Raw genomic sequence first — 18,501 nt, forward strand, 5'->3', positions numbered from 1 at the left:
ATATATAAAATAAGGGATGATGATAAGGACTAGTGGGATGGTTCAGTGGGTAGAAGCACCACAAATCTTGTTATGGTGTGTAGTGGTCGAGCTCTCTTCTCACCAATTAAATAATTAAAAGGCAGTAAAGGATTCAAAGTATAGCAGAGCTAATGTTTTAATCAAAGCAAAAGTAGCAGGTAAGAACAGACTCTTGGAAAGGAGGGGCCCTGGAGTCTGGAGTCTACAGGTTATCTTTGGACAGTGTTTTCTTTATATTGAGTCAATTAGCACCTCCATTACCAGCTTTACTGGAGGTCTCTGACAACATAACAGCTCAGGGATTGGGTGATAGGCTTCCATTAGTTGGGGGTCTGGATCCATGAAGTATCGAGACATTGTCCTCGTGCCTTAAACTCTCTGCACACAAGTGCCTTTTCTCTGGTGTGAGGTGTGCTATGATAGAAAAGTTGATGATTGGTTGCCCTTCCTCTACTATATCCAACATCCATTTTAGAATATGCCAATTTGACATTATCTAGGGCTCCTCCCCACTCAGTATCTGCCTAACAACTCTTACTTTCTTTCATTACTCCCTCTCAGGAGATAACCCCAACTGCCATCAGGGGATTGGGTCCATGATTGGTCAGTTGCTCTTTGCTGCTTCCTGCTGACTGGATGGGTGGAGTTATAAAACAGCAGTCAGGGTCCCTCCAGAGGGGGTCTGTCTAGGAGCCCATAGCAGGAAGTTGAATGCAGTGGTGGATTGATTGGCCTGTGGTTGTAGTTCCTAGTGGTGATAGCTTTCTTTCTTTGTCCTGTGTTCCTGGTACTCGTGGTGGCATCTAAAACAGATATTAAATAAAATTAAGAGCATGATAATGAAGGTGGTGAAGAGTGTCCGTTGCACCTCAGGTAATGGCATTGAAGAGGAAAACATACATGCTAGCCAGCCACAGTCCTTGGAATGGTTGGTTATTAGGTGTTAGCTAACTCCAGGATGTCATTTCCACCCTTGTCCACTGTTAAGCGTATCTTCTAGAGTGTTCTGTTGTCTTCTCTGAGAAATTTGATTACTTTATTATTTGTCAAATCTAATTGAGTCTTAGACCATTGTTGCGCTCGTGATTTTAATGTCATGGGTGTATTTTGTTTTAGCTCTGGGAATGATGCTTCTTGCATATCAAGGTTATCATAGGTCTTGTCAGTAGGTCTGCTTTATTTCTTTAGTATTGCACCAAACTCCAGTGTATGCTTTGTTTTCTTACAGGAAAAGTCTGATAGTGTGACAGTTTCATTATGTATTCCCTCCCGCAAAATGTTCCCTTTCCCATATACCAAACGCTATTCCTCATTGGAATTGAGACTAAGGGCCAGACCTGGGAATAATCAGAATTCTATTTCCTTTGGGGACATAGCCAGATACTACCTTTTTGTTCACACTCAAGAGAGAGAAGTTCCACTGAGACTCATTTTGGAGGATTGCCCACTTTTATCCAGTGGGCATTATCCTCTTCAATTTCCCCTAGCCCAGTTAATTGTAAATAGGATACTTTGTTGAGTTATTTAAACTAGGAACCTGGGCAGTTAGAGTACAGTGACTCATGTTGCATTTATTAGTTATTATTTTCCAGATGAAAGCCCTGTGTTTTTCCAGGTCTGTGAACTTGCTTCAAAAATTTTGCGTTTCTAGGTAGGACATTAGAGTGTGGGGAGGGTGGGTGCTAGAGTAGTTAAAAAAAAAAAAAGTCATCTGGAAGCACAACAGAGTGATTTTAGGGTCACCCTGACTATGGGAAAGTGACTCCACAGCCTACAGTAGGCACAACATGACAAGCCACAGCAACATCAGTACCTACACATGCTGCTGCTTTGCACTCAGATGAACTTAGCTTTTGTTGTAAGGTGGTTGTTTGAAGAGCAGCTCAAGGTCCCCCAGTGGCTCACAAGAGTAACTGGAATGAGCTGGTCTTGGTCTTAGGATTTACTGATAGCTTAGGCGTATCAGGAGGAGTAGTCTGAGACTACTGTGATGAAGCCATTCGTCCAGTCTTGCTGATGCATCCATCCTGTTGATGCTGCTGTAGGTGAGGATAGAATAACAGCATATGGGCGCTCTCATAGTGGGTGACCAAGACACCCCTTCTCATCAGGAGTTTTAACTAAGTCCCCAGGGTAGAAGGGGAATCTGTTGTTTCCCTTGAGAGAACCCAGCTCGTCTTGGGGAAAGAAATTTTACTTTGAGTTTGGTCAGGAGATCTCTTTTCGAAAGAGTAGCAGGAGTTTGGGGGATTGCCAAAAAGAAGTGACAGAAATAGAGATCTCACCATTAACAAGCAAGAAGTTGGGTAAATAATGCTTAAGGCGCTGGCTTGATAAGCCCCAAACAATAGCCTTTTGTGGGGGGTTCAGAGACGGGGGAGAATGGGAGGACTAAGAATTGGGTTTCTGTGTTGGTGAGGAAATTGATTTGACTTTCCTCCATTGTAAAGACTTCTCAGGATTCCTCAAGCTGGATTGATCCTCACTGAGGGGAGGACATCTAATCTTCTAGATCATCCTTACAAAGAGGACAGGGTCCTGGGGGAAGGTATTTGTCTCTGAGAGCATTCTCACCTGAAATAGCCTTCCTGCCTGCATAAGAAATGCATTCCTAACAATCTTAATTATGTTTCTTGAGGATTCAGCTGCCTAGCTAACTAACAGCAGTTTCCCATGGTGTCTATCCTTTTCTCTCCTATTGGTCCTAGTTATAAAAATAAAATCAGTGTAGTAATTTGTATCAAATTATCCAATGACTTGCCTGGTTCAATCACCAATTTTTGGAGTTATATATATGGCTAATCAAGTCAGGCACTTATCATTTGGGTGATCTCTGCCCATGACCCTGGTTCTATATTAATATATATTTTATAGCCTCTTGAAATCTTTGGAAGAGCATCATGTGAGTCTCCTATCCTTCTGACTTAATGCAGTCAGTTGGGCATTGTTTAAGGGCTTAGTTGCTGACTTTCTGAGAGCTAGTAGTACCCTTAAATCCATTCATTCCTCTGATCCTCTGGATTGAATTTAGGATTGGATTAGAGCTGCATCATTACCAGTGGGAAAGTTGAGGGGTATTATTCTTTCCCTGGAGGTGTGAAAGTCATTTCCAGTGGGCATGTCCCACTCAGCTCTAGAAGTGGTGGAGTTTGTTCTAGTAACAGCATGCAGAATCATAAAGTTGGCTTACTCTTCAAAGGTGTGGACAGGCTGAACTGGGCCGTCAATAAAGCTCCTAGGTCTCTGTTAGTTCTGACAGAGAAAGGGAGCCATGCACATAGGTTGTCCCAGAGTCCCTTCTGGAGATCCGCCTAATTGAAAACATTTCTTGTGGAAGAAAGATGTACTGTGTACTGTGGCTGGCCACCATGGGGAACAGCATTTCCCCACTGGGGAGGGGTCTGCTCCGTCTGACAGGCTGCATAATGGGATGAGCAACCAGAAGATTTGAAGGGATGGAAACAATCATGTTGTGCAGTTCATGAATTTGGGGATTTGGACATCACAGCCAAAGTGTAAGAGTACAGTTTACACAATTGGACCAATTCAGGGTGATCCTTCAAATATAAAAGTACAATTGAACATGTGGGATCTCAGTCTATTTTCCCTTTTGCTTGCAAAGCAGATTGAGTGGGGTAATGATGTTTCAGTTTAAACTGCTTCTGCAGGTCCGGATTCCCAGTCTCTTAGTGAGTATTCTAGCCAGGCCTGGACAGGAGAAAAAGAAGCTTTTCCTTAAGACTCTGAGGGTCAATCATACCCAGTTTTTTAGGAAACACAGCAGGGGAGAATTTGATGTGATCTTGGATAGCGTCAAATCCGTCTGAAAGCAATAGCAAAATGGGAGCATTCCTCTGAGAGCCATCTCTCTTCTCACTCTGTCCTGTGCCCAGAGGGATGCCTCTGGTCCAGAGAGCCCTCATGTTTTTAGACATTACTTCTAACTTGTGATGTAGTGGAAGGAACTTTTCCAGGGACAGAATGGCTTTTATTTTACATACATGCATATTTAATATTTGCACATGTGTGTAAACATACATGTAAGTAAAAGACGTAAGGTTTAGAAAGGCTAGCTGGTTCATTGCTTAATTATTTTAATCTGCTATCTAAGAAAGTTTTTTTTTTTTTTTTACTATTATCTTGACTTTTTTTTTCCTCCTTTAGATTACGAGAGCTTATTGTTCAAAAAAAGACTGATGACCTGGGGAAAAAAGACGAGCCCAGCAAAGACAGCCATCAACAGGCTCTAATTGACCAGAGATACTTTCAGGTACTGAATAGCTGATGAAAAGACTGGTGTTTGTTATGATCCTTGATTTTAATTGCAGTACAGTTTGCTATCACTTGGTAAGGAATGTTTGTACAGACAGCTCTTGGTATCTTTGGGGATCCTTGATACTCATGGATGCCTGTAGCACCTGCCTGTACATCATGAAACGGTTCGCAAGTCAGGCAAGGGACTGGAGATTGAAACACACACACACACACACACACACACACACACACACACACACACACAAACATGCACACAGTTACAAAGAAAAATAATCTGGGCCTGGCGGTGGTGGTACACACCTTTAATCCCAGCACTTGAGAGACACAGGCAGGCGAATCTCTGAGTCTGAGGCCAATCTTGTCTACAAAGAATTCCAGGACAGTCAAGGCTATTACACAGAGAAACTTGGTAATGAAATTTCCAAGCAATGGAGGAGGAGGGGGGGGGAGAGAGAGAGAGAGAGAGAGAGAGAGAGAGAGAGAGAGAGAGAGAGAGAGAGGAGAGAGAGAGAGAGAGCTCGCCATATATGGCCACGCCCTAGTTCTCAGGATTTTTCAGCTGCCAGCCCACCAGAAACCACTCCCCTGCCATCAGGAACTCATGAGGGTCTTGTGCCAGAGCAGCTGCAAGCATAGGAAAGCAAGTTGTCTACTCCAGCAGGCAAGGGGTCACAGAACATTCAGGGTCTGAGGGTCTGCAGTCCCCAACAGATGCCTAAATCTGCAAAATCCCTCATAGAATGGAATCGTGGTGTGGCTTGAATGTGTGTTTGAATATGTGGTCTTCAGCCATTTAGAAAGGTTTTGGAACCAATAGGAGGTGGAGCCTGTTGGTGTCACTGGGATCAGGCCTTGAGGCTTGATAGCTCGGCCCCATTTCTTGTTCACGCTTTACTTCCTGAGTATGGATGCAGTGTCACCTGCCAGTCTCCAGCTCTTGCCACCATGCCTTCCCTGCCTGCTGCCATTGTCTTTCCATGGACTGTGCGCCTCTGAAGCTGTGAGCCAAAATGAAACCCTTTCTCCCAGAAGTTGCTCTTCTCAAGGTATTTCATCACAACAACAGAAGACTAAGACACAGAGTATTTTCCTATAGCCCACCCATATCCTCTCTGTAATAACTACTATTATAATAATTATAATAGTACAGTATAAACACTATAACAATATTAAGATTTTTTTATTCTTTACCAATGTAAAGCATTTGCCCTTCTTTTTGTTGTTGTTTTATGATACTTTTTGGTTTTTTGTTTGTTTGTTTGTTTTTTGAGTCAGGGTTTTTCTGTGTTGCTTTGGAGCCAGTCCTGGAACCAGTTCTTACAGACCAGGCTGGCCTCGAATTGACAGAGGTCTTCCTGCCTCTGCCTCCCAGTGCTGGGATTAAAGGTGTACTCCATCACCATCCAGCTTGTGCCACAACTGCCCAGCTGCTGTTTGCCCTTTTATTATTCCATTTGTTGATGCTGGTATTATTATATAACTAAGTCTTCAAATCTTTGCATAGCTTTGATTTGGTTTAAATTATCTATGTGATGTAAAAAAAATAACCTTACTGGTTTTATAGACTGTTTATTGAATAGATAAGCAATTGAGTCTAATAGTTTATTGAATGAAGTGGACTTGCACTTAAACATTTTTTGGTTCTCCGTAAGTTTTTGTCTGACTGTTTGAGACAAGCTCTCTCTCTCTGAAGTTCTGGGCTGTCCTGAAACTTGCTAATGTAGACCAGGCAGGCCTCAAATTCACAGAGATCCATCTGCCTCGGTCTTCCAAATGCTGGAATTAAAGGTGTGCACCACTTATACTTGGCCATAGGCTTTAAAATTTGAATTTAATCGCTAACATTTTAAACACTAAGAGACTGTATTTTTAAAGTCATGTCAGTTATCAGAGCAGAGCAGCATTACCTGTTTCCCTTGTCAGGTATGAGCATGAGCCCTTTGATCAGCACAGCTCCCACCGGGCCTTGTTTTTTGCTGTCATTTGCAGTCCCAGACAGCTTTTCTTTCTAATTTGTTGATTTTTGTCATCTACCATTTTATGTTTATGCATACGTTCCTTTCTAGATTCTGCAGTTTGTCCCATTCCTTTACTATACCAAGCTCTTCTGCAGCTTTCCAGTAGGTTTTTATACCATTTGAATGAATTTAAAATTCTTTGCTTAGATATATTTGAGCACATTTGCTTTTCTGGATGAACATTTATTAAAATAAAATCCCACTAGGATGAATTGAAATATGATCAATTTTATTACTATTTGGAGAAATGATAATTTACAATTTTAAATCATCCTATTCAGAAACATATCTCTAATTTTGGGAGGGTCTTTTATAGCTTCCCATAAAGTTCTATATATTTTAAATTTAGTTCAGATGTCTTTCTTGTCAGGTTTATTTTCTAGATATTTAATGACTTTCATTGTTGTTGTGAATAAGTTCCAGGCAACTCTGTGAGAATTTTCTTTTAGCTGTCCGGAAGTGTGTAACTGGGGTTCTTCCATTTGCTCTCTTGGGCTCAGTCTGAGAGCCTGTGAGTGCAGACCCCAGCTCTCACCTCACTCTTCCTCTTGGCGTCCTACTGCTTCTCATGTACTTGGTTTCCTGCTCTACTCTTCGGTTTTCTTTCTTTTTCTGACATTTGCTAGATTGACAGATGTTTCTTTGTCCTTTTTATCTTTATTTTGTGTTGTTTTTGTTTTTTGAGACTTGAGACAAGATCTCACTATGTAGACCAGGTTGGCCTTGAACTTGTAGATCACCTACCTGTACCTCCTGAGTGCTGGGATTAAAGGCCCGCGCTACCCTCCCCTTTTTTTGTCCTTTAAAAAATTTCCTAGATGAATTAATTAACTTAATTTTCCTTTTCTCTGATTACCTTTGGAATGCTTTAAACAGCAGCAACACAGGGAGTTTATCAGTGTCTATGAACTCTCTGAATGAATGACAGGGAATTACTGCTTCTCTTTTAAAAATTCGTACTCTGCAGGAGTTAAGTCACTTTGTTTCCCCATTGTTGCTATATCTTTTACTGCCAATCATCAAAAAGTCAGTTAATTCATACAGGAGAATATAAATTACCATCAGTAAAAATTCTGATAGGGGAATTAATTCTTTCATTAAAATAATTAGTTTATATATAGCTGAAATGAAATATTGACCGTATGTTTTCATGAAAACTAAGTCTTCTAAATAACTTCTGAAGTCATATTACCAGGAGACCCATTAGTTGCAGCTTGAAGTATGCACAGGACAGAAATTCAAGATCAAAATGCTGATCTCATCTTCATACTCTATTTGTGTATGTGCATGTACGTGTGTGTATGTGTGGTGCACACATGTGCATTCATGCATGCATGGGAGCCAGGTGTACATGTGGAGGTTAGTGAACAGCTTATGGGTGGGCCATGTGGGTCCTGGGATGGAACTCAGCTTGCTGGTAAGCATGTCATTTCATTAGCCCTCATCTTCATACTTAATGACTATTTCTTAAATACGGTAGACTTGATAATAATTAGGAAATGACTTTTATTATGTATGTTTTGTTTCTTAAATACCATAAAGGGCACATTTGCTTATGAAAGGGTGGAGACAGGAGGGCAGGTAGTACCTAAACACAGGACATCTTACAGAACCTGGAGCCTCATTAAAACACTTTCTAAAAGGCTCTGAAGTTACTTGAAGAGATAAAAGAAAGGAGAAAACAACCAAGGCTGAGAGAATGATCTATCTTACCTGTCTTTGGGTGATGACTAATGGAGTACTCATCACATCTAGAGAGAGTCAAATAGGATGGATGGATGGATGGATGGATGGATGGATGGATAGATAGATAGATAGATAGATAGATAGATAGATAGATAGATAGATAGATAGATATTAAGCTTTAGTTCAAATATCAGTGTTATTGTCAGTTTTCTTCAGTGTGATAGTGGCACTAGATTGTGTAGACTACCAGCTTTAAGGGATGTGTGCTTTACTATTTGATGGTAAATAAGGTTGATAGCTGTCTTTCCTTCCATTGGTTCTGAACCTGCAGATAGAGTGAGCCCGGCTAGGAAAGTGCTCACAGTTTCTGGATCTAGGTAGTGACTATGTGCTTGTGGTGGTTAATTTGATGTCAGCTTGACTGGGCTATCCACTGCCCAGATACTTGGTTAAACAGTATGCCTGTGAGTGAATTGGTAGACAAATAGATTGTCCTCCTATGGTAGGTAGATCTCATCTAATCACTTACAGAACAAAAAGGTCAGGGGGAAATTCTATGCATGCTTTCAACATGGTTTTTTGTTTGGTTTTGGTTAGTTCTCCTATCTTTAGATTTGAACCAAAATATCAGATTTCTAGGGCTTTGGGACTACTATTCTGGGTCTCCTCTCAAATTGGTAACTGATAATCATGGGGTTCCATTAATTGCATGATCCAGTTCCTTATGTTAATTTTTTTTAAAATATGGTGATCTCTTTCTCGTGTGTGTGTGTGTGTGTTGCATTTGAGTCTTCAAGTGACTACACAAGGCCCACTATATATACACACAAATACATTTACTGTTGGTGGTGTTTCTTTGGCAAAGCCTAAAACACTGTTTAAGACACACACCGAAGTTTTTGTCTGTTTAAGATGTTGGTGATTGTTTGTTTAATTTTATTTTGAGGTAAGGAAGGTCTTATTCTATAGTCCTGACTGGTTTGGAACTTGCTAGCCAAGCTAGACTTGGACCCCCAAAGATCCTCTTGCCTCTGTCTCTGGGGTACTGTGATTAAAGTTTGGATGTGCCACCATGCCTGGCTTATTTTAAATGTTTTATAATGAAAAGAAGGGCAATTTAAAACAATCTATTCAGACCTCAGCCGAAAAGTATTCTAGCTCAGACCTGACCTGTTCTACAGCTGGTCAAGGGATGTGTTGTCTTTGCTCCATTGTTTCTTCTGGTCTCCTGCTAAGTTTGACTTCTCTGGAGTGGCAGTGAAGGGTATAGACAGTGGATGAGGAGAGAATGAGGATGGTTTCTTTCTTTCTGGTATAGCTATATTTCAGTGCTGGTGCCCTTGGTGGGGCTGACGTCCAAATATAGCCTCTGCTTTTCTTTCATGGAGTGTGTGTGTGTGTGTGCGCGCGCGCGTGCATGCATGCACGCATGTGTGCATGTGCATGTTTTCTCCTTTCTCTTAAGCTGGGACATTTAACAACACAGCATTTATTTTGTGGGCAGTGCATTTTACTACTGACGTCTTGTGAGGAAGTACCCTTAGGAACTGTACTGCTATGGTCCTCCAGCCACAGACAGTTGTTTTTTTTTTTTTTTTAATTTTCATGAGAGTAAAGCTTATCTCCCTCTCAATGTTCCTAGTTGGCCTGAGCCTGTTCTTACCCTGTCACAAGATAGAGGGGCAGGTTTCTCTTGCTGCCCCTTTCTTCTCCGTTGTGATGTCCACATTTGGCTCAGTTCATCTTTGCTATGTGGCAGACATCTTCTAAAACTTAGTGATGCCCTTTAATAGTATCATGCTTGGAGAGTAGATAGGTCTGCTAATATTGGCCATACGGTGATGGTGAGTCATTAGAGCTCTTCTTGTGGCAGTTGAGTGAATTTTCTGTCTCTGTGATGGGGATGAATGGGCCTGAGTAGCTCTGCCTGGACTTGGCCATGTGGAGGCAGCAGAGTGTAAACAGTGATGTAGACTACTTAAGAACTTTTCCCCCCTTTGACTGGGCGTCATAGTGCACACTCAAGAGAAATAGGCAGGTGGTGAATCTCTTTGAGTTTGAGGCCACCCAGAGCTGTTATACAGAAAGACCCTGTCCTGGAAAATAAAAAAGCAATTATTTTAAAAGACCCAAACTGGCAAGACATTCATTTTAGTAAATTCTGTGGATATAAGCAAGACCCAAGATTAGCCCAAATTTAAAGGGTAAAAAGTCTCTACATTTTGATGGGAGAAACTGCAAGTCATGATGCAAGCATGCAACAAAACAAGGACAAGAAATGGCTGCACTCATTTTTATATACAGCCTGAAAGTGTGTATGCATATATCTAAACATGGTGTGAAGGGCGTGAACGTGCCCTGTGATCTGCGCATCAACTCCCTGCATCTTTTAGGTCACCCACTACCTTCCTGACCTTTGGTGTCAGAGAAGAGGACTATCTCCCTGCTTTGATTCATAACTTGGAGAAGAATGTGATTTTTTTCTTTTTGTTTTGTTTTTTTGAGACAGAGTTTCTCTGTAACCTTTTAGAGCCTGTCCTGGAACTTGCGCTGAAGACAAGGCTGGCCTCAAACTCACAGAGACCTGTCTGTCTCTGCCTCCTAAGTGCTGGGATTAAAGGTGTGTGCCACCACCACCCAGCAATTTTTTTCAATTATTTGATAGTAATACATGAGTTTATAATAGAAGCGAAATGTCAAAACACAGAGCCTCAGAAGTTGGGTTCTGAGAGCACCTGTTTGCTCTAGCTACCTCTGGGCAGACGAGAACAGCAGTGTTTCTGCCTCACTCTAGAAACCCTGTGCAGACACTCTGAGTCCTGTCTCAGGTATTTATAGTGTTTGTTAAGAATTATTGGGCCGGGCGATGGTGGCGCACGCCTTTAATCCCAGCACTCAGGAGGCAGAGGCAGGCAGATCTCTGTGAGTTCAAGACCATCCTGGTCTACAGAGCTAGTTCCAGGACAGGCTCCAAAGCCACAGAGAAACCCTGTCTCGAAAAACCAAAAGAAAAAAGAAAAAAGAAAAAAAAGAATTAATGGGGGCTGGAATGATGGCTCGCAACCAAAAATATAAAAATTATTGGACTGGCTGGCCAGGACTTCTCTGTAGAATGTGTGGGGCTTAATGAGTAACTATCTTTATTTAAAATTCCAACTGAAATTGTGAAACAAGTAGAAAGCTCCTCTTAATACCATACTTAGCTCAACTATGAGGAGACAGAAATAGGAATCATTGCAACTTAGATAAGGATGTCTAGATGGTTATTATTCTGTGTGGATTATAGTAGATGGTAACTGCTTTCAAACCTAAATTATTAAAAATTTATTCAGTTTTCCTTAGAATTTGTACATCTATGCTAATGAGACCACATTACCCCAATATTTTAGAAACATCTGGAAATGATGTCGTGTTAGCACTTGATGCATCCTTTCCCTACCTCACGGTGTCAGATTCATTCTAACCACAGATACTGTCCATGGTTGCAGGTGCTGTGCAGCATCAATTCCATTATTCATAATCCTCGAGCTCCAGTGATTATTCATAAACAGAGCAAGGGAGGAGCCCAAAACTTCAATAAAGATATTGTTCAAGATTGTGGGTTTGAACATCTCGTTCCTGTAATAGAAATGTGGGCAGATGAACTGACATCCTTAAAGGTATGTTGAATATTCTTCACACGTTTTGAAAATCTGTTGAACTTGGCTTTTCTTGTTCTTTAACTATAAAGCTAACGATACTTTTCTAAAATTGGAATATTACTGCTTACATATTTTGTTCCATTTTGTTTTTGAGACCAAGTCTAACTGTGTAGCCCTGGCTAGATTGAAACTTTCTCTATATAGAGGCTGGATTTGAACACATAGATATCCACCTGCTTCTGCCTCCTGAGTCCTGCAATTAAAGGCATGTGTTACCATGCCCAGCCTTCATGTTTCCAATTCTGTAAATTCGTTGCTATTGTTAAGCTTGCCTCCTCTAAAGTTTTACCATAGCAAATGTGTAGACTTTACCTCACTGAGAATCGGTAGTGAACCCACCTTTGTAGTCTAAAGCTTTTTCCTGTTCTGCCTTCTCCCTCCTGCTGATGTCTTGCTGAGCATGTCCTGACCTTTGCACATGCTCAGATGCCCTGTCGTAGCCTTAATTTCTTCTTAGCTGGGATTGCTTGTTCTGTCTTCACATTTTATTTTTCTTTCTCAGAATTGAGTTTATTTCTGTGTTTGTCTAATTGCTAGAGAAGGTAATAGTCAGCAAGCAACTGGGAAATGAACTGTATTTTCATTTGATTTATAGATCATTGTATATTCTTTATTGTGTAACTTGAGTTCATTACATTTTTCTCGATTGGTTTATTGAGAAGTGATTTGCTATAAAGTTAACAGTGTTGCATTTCTTTGCCTTTTGAACTTTACTTTTTTTTTCTATATGTAAACTAATATCATAAAGAATTCTGCTATAGTTAGTGAAGATATAATTCAATGACAGTATTTGTCAGCATTTTGTCCTAATACCCGAAGGACCTTATAAAGAGCGAGTGACTCCTTGGGAACAAAAAGTTTTCTTCGTTCTTATATACCTCAAAGATCTTCATGTACATGGGTGCTCAATTAATATCCAAATTGTTCAGAATAACTATAGTCCCAGACAACTAGAGGTGCTTTTTATTTGCTTTGTTTTGGTCTTTTTTAAAAAAATAAATTCTTTATTATACACACACACATACATATTTTAGTTTCTTGAGACAGGGTTTCTTTGTATAACCACCATGACTGTCCTGGAACTCACTTTGTAGATTAGGCTGGCCTCAGACTCACAGAGAGCCTCCTGCCTCTGCCTCCTCCCAAGAGCTGGAATTAAAGGCATGTGCCATTACTGCCTAGTATTTTTGTTTTTGTTTTTGTATTTTTGAGACAAGGTCTCTATTATGCAGTCCTGGGTGTCCTGAAACTCCTGTGTAGACCAGGCTGTCCTAAAACACAGAGATTCACCTGCCTCTGCCTTCCGAGTGCTGGGATTAAAGGTGTGCACCACCATCACCCAGCTTGATGGTTTTGTTGTTGTTTGTTTTTTAATTTATAAAATCTTATCTGTATAAAACTCATGAAAGAATCTTGTCAGTCAGCCCACATTTTATTTCCTTTTTTTCTTTAGAACTTGGACAAAGCTACATAATATATAAACATTTTTGTTTGAATGACAGTGCTGGGTTAATAATTTTATATGTCTGAGTTTCTCTAGTTTGTTTCTTAGAAAAGGCTGAAATAGAGATTGACTTGTGGAATCTGTCATTTCCCGCTCACTGCTTGGCAGAGAGCTCTCTTAGGAGGTAGCGGCGCTAACTACTGTTCTCCTCTTCAGGAAAGGTAGACTAGAAATAGCCCTCGTCTTTCCAGCAGAAGGGAAAGACTAGATGAGAAAGGTGACAAAGGCAAGAACCAAATTAATAGGCACAGTTGTTTTTCTACGTGTCAGACAACAGGGAATGTGTTGCAAAAATGTAAACATAAAATTCAGACTAATTGGAGAGGTGAAATAATGTTAAAACATGACATTTTAAATAACTATGGCATATGTTGCTAGGAAAAACTGAGTGCTATAAAGATGGACAGCTGCGGTGAGGGGAATGAGATGTGTGACTTGTCCTCCAGGGTCTGGTAGGAGAGGTCACTCTGGTCACAGCGTCCAGGAAAGGCTACAAGAGTGCTGAGTTCTTGTCACTGTGTAGTTTTCTGCATAGGAGGAGGCAGGAAATTAGCTTTATACTTAGAACATTGTAAGAACGGCCATGCCTTGGTGGCACACACCTTTAATCCCAGCTTTCGGAAGGCAGAGGCAGGTGGATCTCTGTGAGCTCGAGGCCAGCCTGGTCTACAAGAGCTAGCTCCAGGACAGGCTCCAAAGCTATAGAGAAACCCTGTCTCGAAAGAAAATTATTGTAAGGACACCTGAGGCCATTGACTAGAATTAGCATCTTCTGCTCATGGCCTTTAGGAATGCTTCTATTATTTATAATACAGATTCAGAATCCAGCTTGGAGAGTACATGAATCCCTTTGGTGTCTCATATGGGGAGTTTTTTATAATGTAGAACTTTCTAGTTTTGGGCAGACATATTCCCAGTTAATATTTTTTTCCTTAGGTTTGACTCCTGACTTAAAAGAGAATGATGGGTTTGAGAGATGAATGGAAAAGAGAAATGTAGCAATATATACTATTACTACATGTTTGCCTATTTATTTTTGAGACAGGCCTCGTTATACAAGTCTGGCTGCCCTGGGATGTACCTTGTAGATCAGGCTGACCTTAAATTCACAAAGGTCCACTTGCTTCTGCCTCCTAATGCTGAGATTAAAGGCATGTGCCACTAAGCCTGGCTTTATTATGTTTTATTTTCAATGAACATATAATTATACCCGTGTGAGGGATAGTGATATATATATGTATGTATGTATGTATGTATGTATATATACACTCATATGTATATTTGAGTAGAATCACTGTTAAGAACATCAGTAATTCTCAGCCATACACGCTTTACTTAACCGACTGTGGTATAGAACATCCCAGATTATTTCTCTTATCCAGCTCACCATGACTGCTAACCATCCTGTCTCCATTCCTTCTTATTCAAACTCTTCTCAGGCTTTGGGAACCACTATGTGTCTAACCTTTGAAACTTTTACCTATAAGTCAGAATATGTGGTATTTGTGCCTGTTTTTATTTTACCTAACGTAATGTCTTCCAGTTCTGTCCATGTTGCAGTAAACGACAGATGTCATATTTTTATGGCTGATATCATCATATACATGTGCATGTTTGTATCACACATATACACACTATTTCTTTTTAGCCAATCATCTATCATTAGACGCCTAAATTGATCCCATATCTTGGCAATTCTGAGTAATGCTTCAGTAAACACATGAGCGCTGGCATCTTTTAAACACACTTTAGTTTCATTTTATTTGGATACATATCCAGATGTAAGGTTGTTAGGTTATGTGGCAGTTTTTTTTATTTTTTTTAGGAACCTCTATTACTGTTTTACACGATGGCTATACAATTTTCATTCCCATCAATAATAAATGCAGGGGATTCTCAAAAGAATTATGGTCACTTGTATGATTTCATTTACGTAAAATGCCAAGTGTAAGCAAATCCATAGCAGCAAGTAGTGGATTAGTGGTTAAAGAGACTGGAGGATAATAGAAAAGGACTTTGTGGGTGTGGAATTTTTTTATTTTTAAAATTTGTATATGTATGAACATTTTGACTGCATATGTGTTTGTGCACCACATGCATGTCTGGTTCCCGTGGAGGTCAGAACGGGGTGTCAGACCCTCTGGAACTGGAGCTATGGATGGTTGTGAACCATCATGTAGGTATTGGGAATTGAACCTGGGTCTTCTGAAGACCAACAGGAGTTCTTTCTGCCAAGCGATCTCTCCAGTCCTATATGTTCTTGGAAGATGGATAGGTTCTGAAATTAGACAGTGGTTGTATTTTGTGCCATTGTGAAAAGATGCGAATCATCAAAGTTTGCTAGTAAAGGTGAGTATTTTGATATGTACATTTTATCTCAAAGGTGCTGCAGAAATATTTAAAGCCTAGGCTAGGGATGTGGCTCAGGGGTGAAGTATTTGCCTTGTGTTTATGAGAGAGGCCTAGGCTCTCTCCAGCACTGATAAAAAACAATCTAAAAAACAATAGAACTACTTAAATAACATTATTGCTTAAAGCATCTAGACTTCTTTAAGTTGGCAATGATATTAAAATATACTGATGATGATTATATAGCTATGTATTTTTAGACCACCTTATTACTGTTGTTAGTGTTAAAGTACAAACTATTTTATAACCAATAATGCATGTAGTTTCTTTTGTTGTAAAGGATTTGTATAAGTCCTTAAAAATACTGTCTGCAGCACTGGTACCTTGGCATAATTTAAAGAAACCAGATGAAAATGAAGGTGTCAAAGTAGAAGATCTGTTGTTTATGGTAGATGCCATGTTGGAAGAGGTTGAAAACAAGAAGGAGGTAAAACTTGATACTTACATAACTTTCCATTTTAAAGTTTTTTTAATTAAATTTTTAATATTATTTCAAATTGTAAACTATCTTTTCACCTTCTTCTTATAGAGCCCCAACATGCCAAACTTTCAAACTTTGCAAGCTATTGTTTCTCACTTCCAAAAGCTATTTGATGTGCAGTCTTTAAATGGAGTCTATCCCCGGATGAATGAAGTGTATACCAGGCTTGGAGAAATGAATAACGCGGTGAGAAACCTCCAGGAGCTCTTAGAACTAGGTGAAGACCCTTGACATTTTTGGCACTGATTTAAGAACTATTCTTAATACAGTAACAAAAAATGGGTGTGGGGTTTTTGTTTTGTTTTGCTTTAACAGTGTTGCCTTGCTCTCACTGTAGCCAAAGCTGACCTCCAACTCCTGATCTTTGTTCCTCACCTCCCAAGAGCTCCGGTTGCTGATTCTATATGTGTACCACCACACCCCACAAAAGTCCTTTTAATTAAAAAGCAAAACAACAACAAACCACAAAAAGGAAAAACAGGGATAGGAATATAGCCTAGTTGGTAGAGTGCTTGCCTAGCATGCATGAACTCTGGGTTTGATTCTCAATACTGCATAATCAGGGCATAGTGGTGCACATAGAGAATCCTTGTACTCAGTAGATGGAGGCAGGAGGATTAGAAGTTCAAGGTCAGGGGCTGGAGAAATGGCCCTTCAGTTAAGAGCACTTGCTGTGAAATTATAAGGACTGGAGTTTGCATCCCATCACCCCTATAACAAGCCAGACATCTCCAAATTTCTGTAACTCTAGCGACAAGGAATCCAACACCCTTTTCTGGTTTCCAAGTGTGTAAAAGGACTTGCATACACATACATACATGCATACACACATTCAGATATTTTTGTTTGTTTTTCAACAACCACCATGTGAAACCACCCTGGCTGTCCTAGAACTCACTCTGTAGAACAGGCTGGCCTCGAACTCAGATCCACCTGCCTTTTGCCACCACCACCTGGAAAATCTTTTTTAAAAATTCAAGACCCTGGCTTAAAACAACCACCCCCAGACAGGGTTGGAAAATGGCTCAGTAGTCAAGAACACATTCTCTGCAATCATGAGTTCCAAGCTGGACATGTTCTGAGGAGAATGGGGACAGAATTGTTGAGGCCCACTGGCTTCTAGCCTAGCTAAGAAAGTGTGAACTCCAGGCTCAAAGAGGTAGTGTGTCTTAAAGAAATAGGCAAAGGGTGATAGAGGAGGACACCCAATGCTTTCTCTGGCCTCTGTGTTTTCCGAGGTACACACCCCCATATACTTACACAGACACACAAACATGTAAGCTAATATAAATAAATATTAATCCTTTTCTCCACCAAAATAAAATTAGTAACTGAAGCAGGAAATGTTAGATGAGTGTAATGATTTTGGAAATTCTTTTTTTTTTAATATTTTATGTTTTCCTTTCTCTTTTGCAGACAGTTCATCCTCGTTGTGTGTGCTAGTCAGCACAGTTGGAAAATTGTGTAAGATGATTAATGAGGATGTGAATGAGCAGATTAAGCAAGTCTTAGGACCTGAAGACCTGCAAAGGTATGTATAGTTAGAAATGTATCCAAAATGCTTCAAGTGCTGAGAAGTAAAGACTTCCAAAGCTTTATAAGTTACTTATCAGGAGTGACATTTCTTTTGAGACAGCGTCTGGGTGTCCTAAAATTCTGTGTAGACCAGGGTGGCCTTGAACACAAAGAGCTCTGCCTGTCTCTGGCTCCAGGGTGCTGGGATCAAAGGTGTGTGTCACCATGCCTTTCAAAAATAACTTCATAGCCCTAAAGAATCATACACCCTTGGATATGGAAAAAAAAATGTCACATGTACTCAAGAAAAAATTATCAGGGCTTATAAACTCACATAGGGCAGCTGGAGACTCTAACAGAAACTCACTCCCAAAGGAAGTTACAGAGAGAGAAGTTAAAGTCTTTATAATCAGTTCCTGAATTGGACTATGACCTATACTCTTTCTAGGACACTACCAAACTACTGAGTCATTACTAATCACGTACTTTTTTGTTTAGAAGATAAATATTAAGGATTTTTTAAAAGATTAGGCACCACTAATATAAAACCTTATATATATATAATGGGGCTAAGGCAGATGTGTAGCTTAGTGGTAGAGCTTGTGTTTACGAGACATGTAACTCTGGTTCTCTCTCCAGTAACCCCCACTCCAATAAATAATCCCCCCCAGACAGTGAGGCCTTCAACAACTTTCAGCAAACTATGGAACACACACACACACCAACCCCTCACATCATCCATATATTCTGCAAGTTTTCCTGGAAGAACCTGGCAATGGAGTCTTCTCATATTTAATGTTTTTCCCTTTTGGTTTCTCCCCTCCTTTCCACTGTTTTTATGATGACTGGTACTTAACGTTCAATAGCATACTGGGTAGAGAAGCCTGTTTT

General features: G+C 40.2%; 1 protein-coding gene across 3 annotated transcripts in view; it reads left to right on the forward strand.

Annotated features, from left to right (window-relative positions):
- Cep70 (centrosomal protein 70) overlaps positions 1-18,501 on the forward strand; it is a 52,336-nt gene that overhangs the window by 31,616 nt on the left and 2,219 nt on the right. For 2 of the 3 annotated variants that reach the window (XM_050139567.1, XM_050139566.1), the window contains exons 12-16: positions 4,186-4,291; positions 11,489-11,659; positions 15,895-16,041; positions 16,144-16,312; positions 17,512-17,626. In XM_050139567.1, the coding sequence (XP_049995524.1) occupies positions 4,186-4,291; positions 11,489-11,659; positions 15,895-16,041; positions 16,144-16,312; positions 17,512-17,626 (708 nt within the window). The remainder of the gene's footprint in view (positions 1-4,185; positions 4,292-11,488; positions 11,660-15,894; positions 16,042-16,143; positions 16,313-17,511; positions 17,627-18,501) is intronic. The other variant, XR_007591219.1, reaches the window with a different exon arrangement.

This window comes from Alexandromys fortis, unplaced genomic scaffold, assembly GCF_014885135.2.
Source record: "Alexandromys fortis isolate MF-2015 unplaced genomic scaffold, M_Fortis_MF-2015_v1.1 scaffold_36, whole genome shotgun sequence".
In the NCBI taxonomy this organism is placed as follows: domain Eukaryota; kingdom Metazoa; phylum Chordata; class Mammalia; order Rodentia; family Cricetidae; genus Alexandromys; species Alexandromys fortis.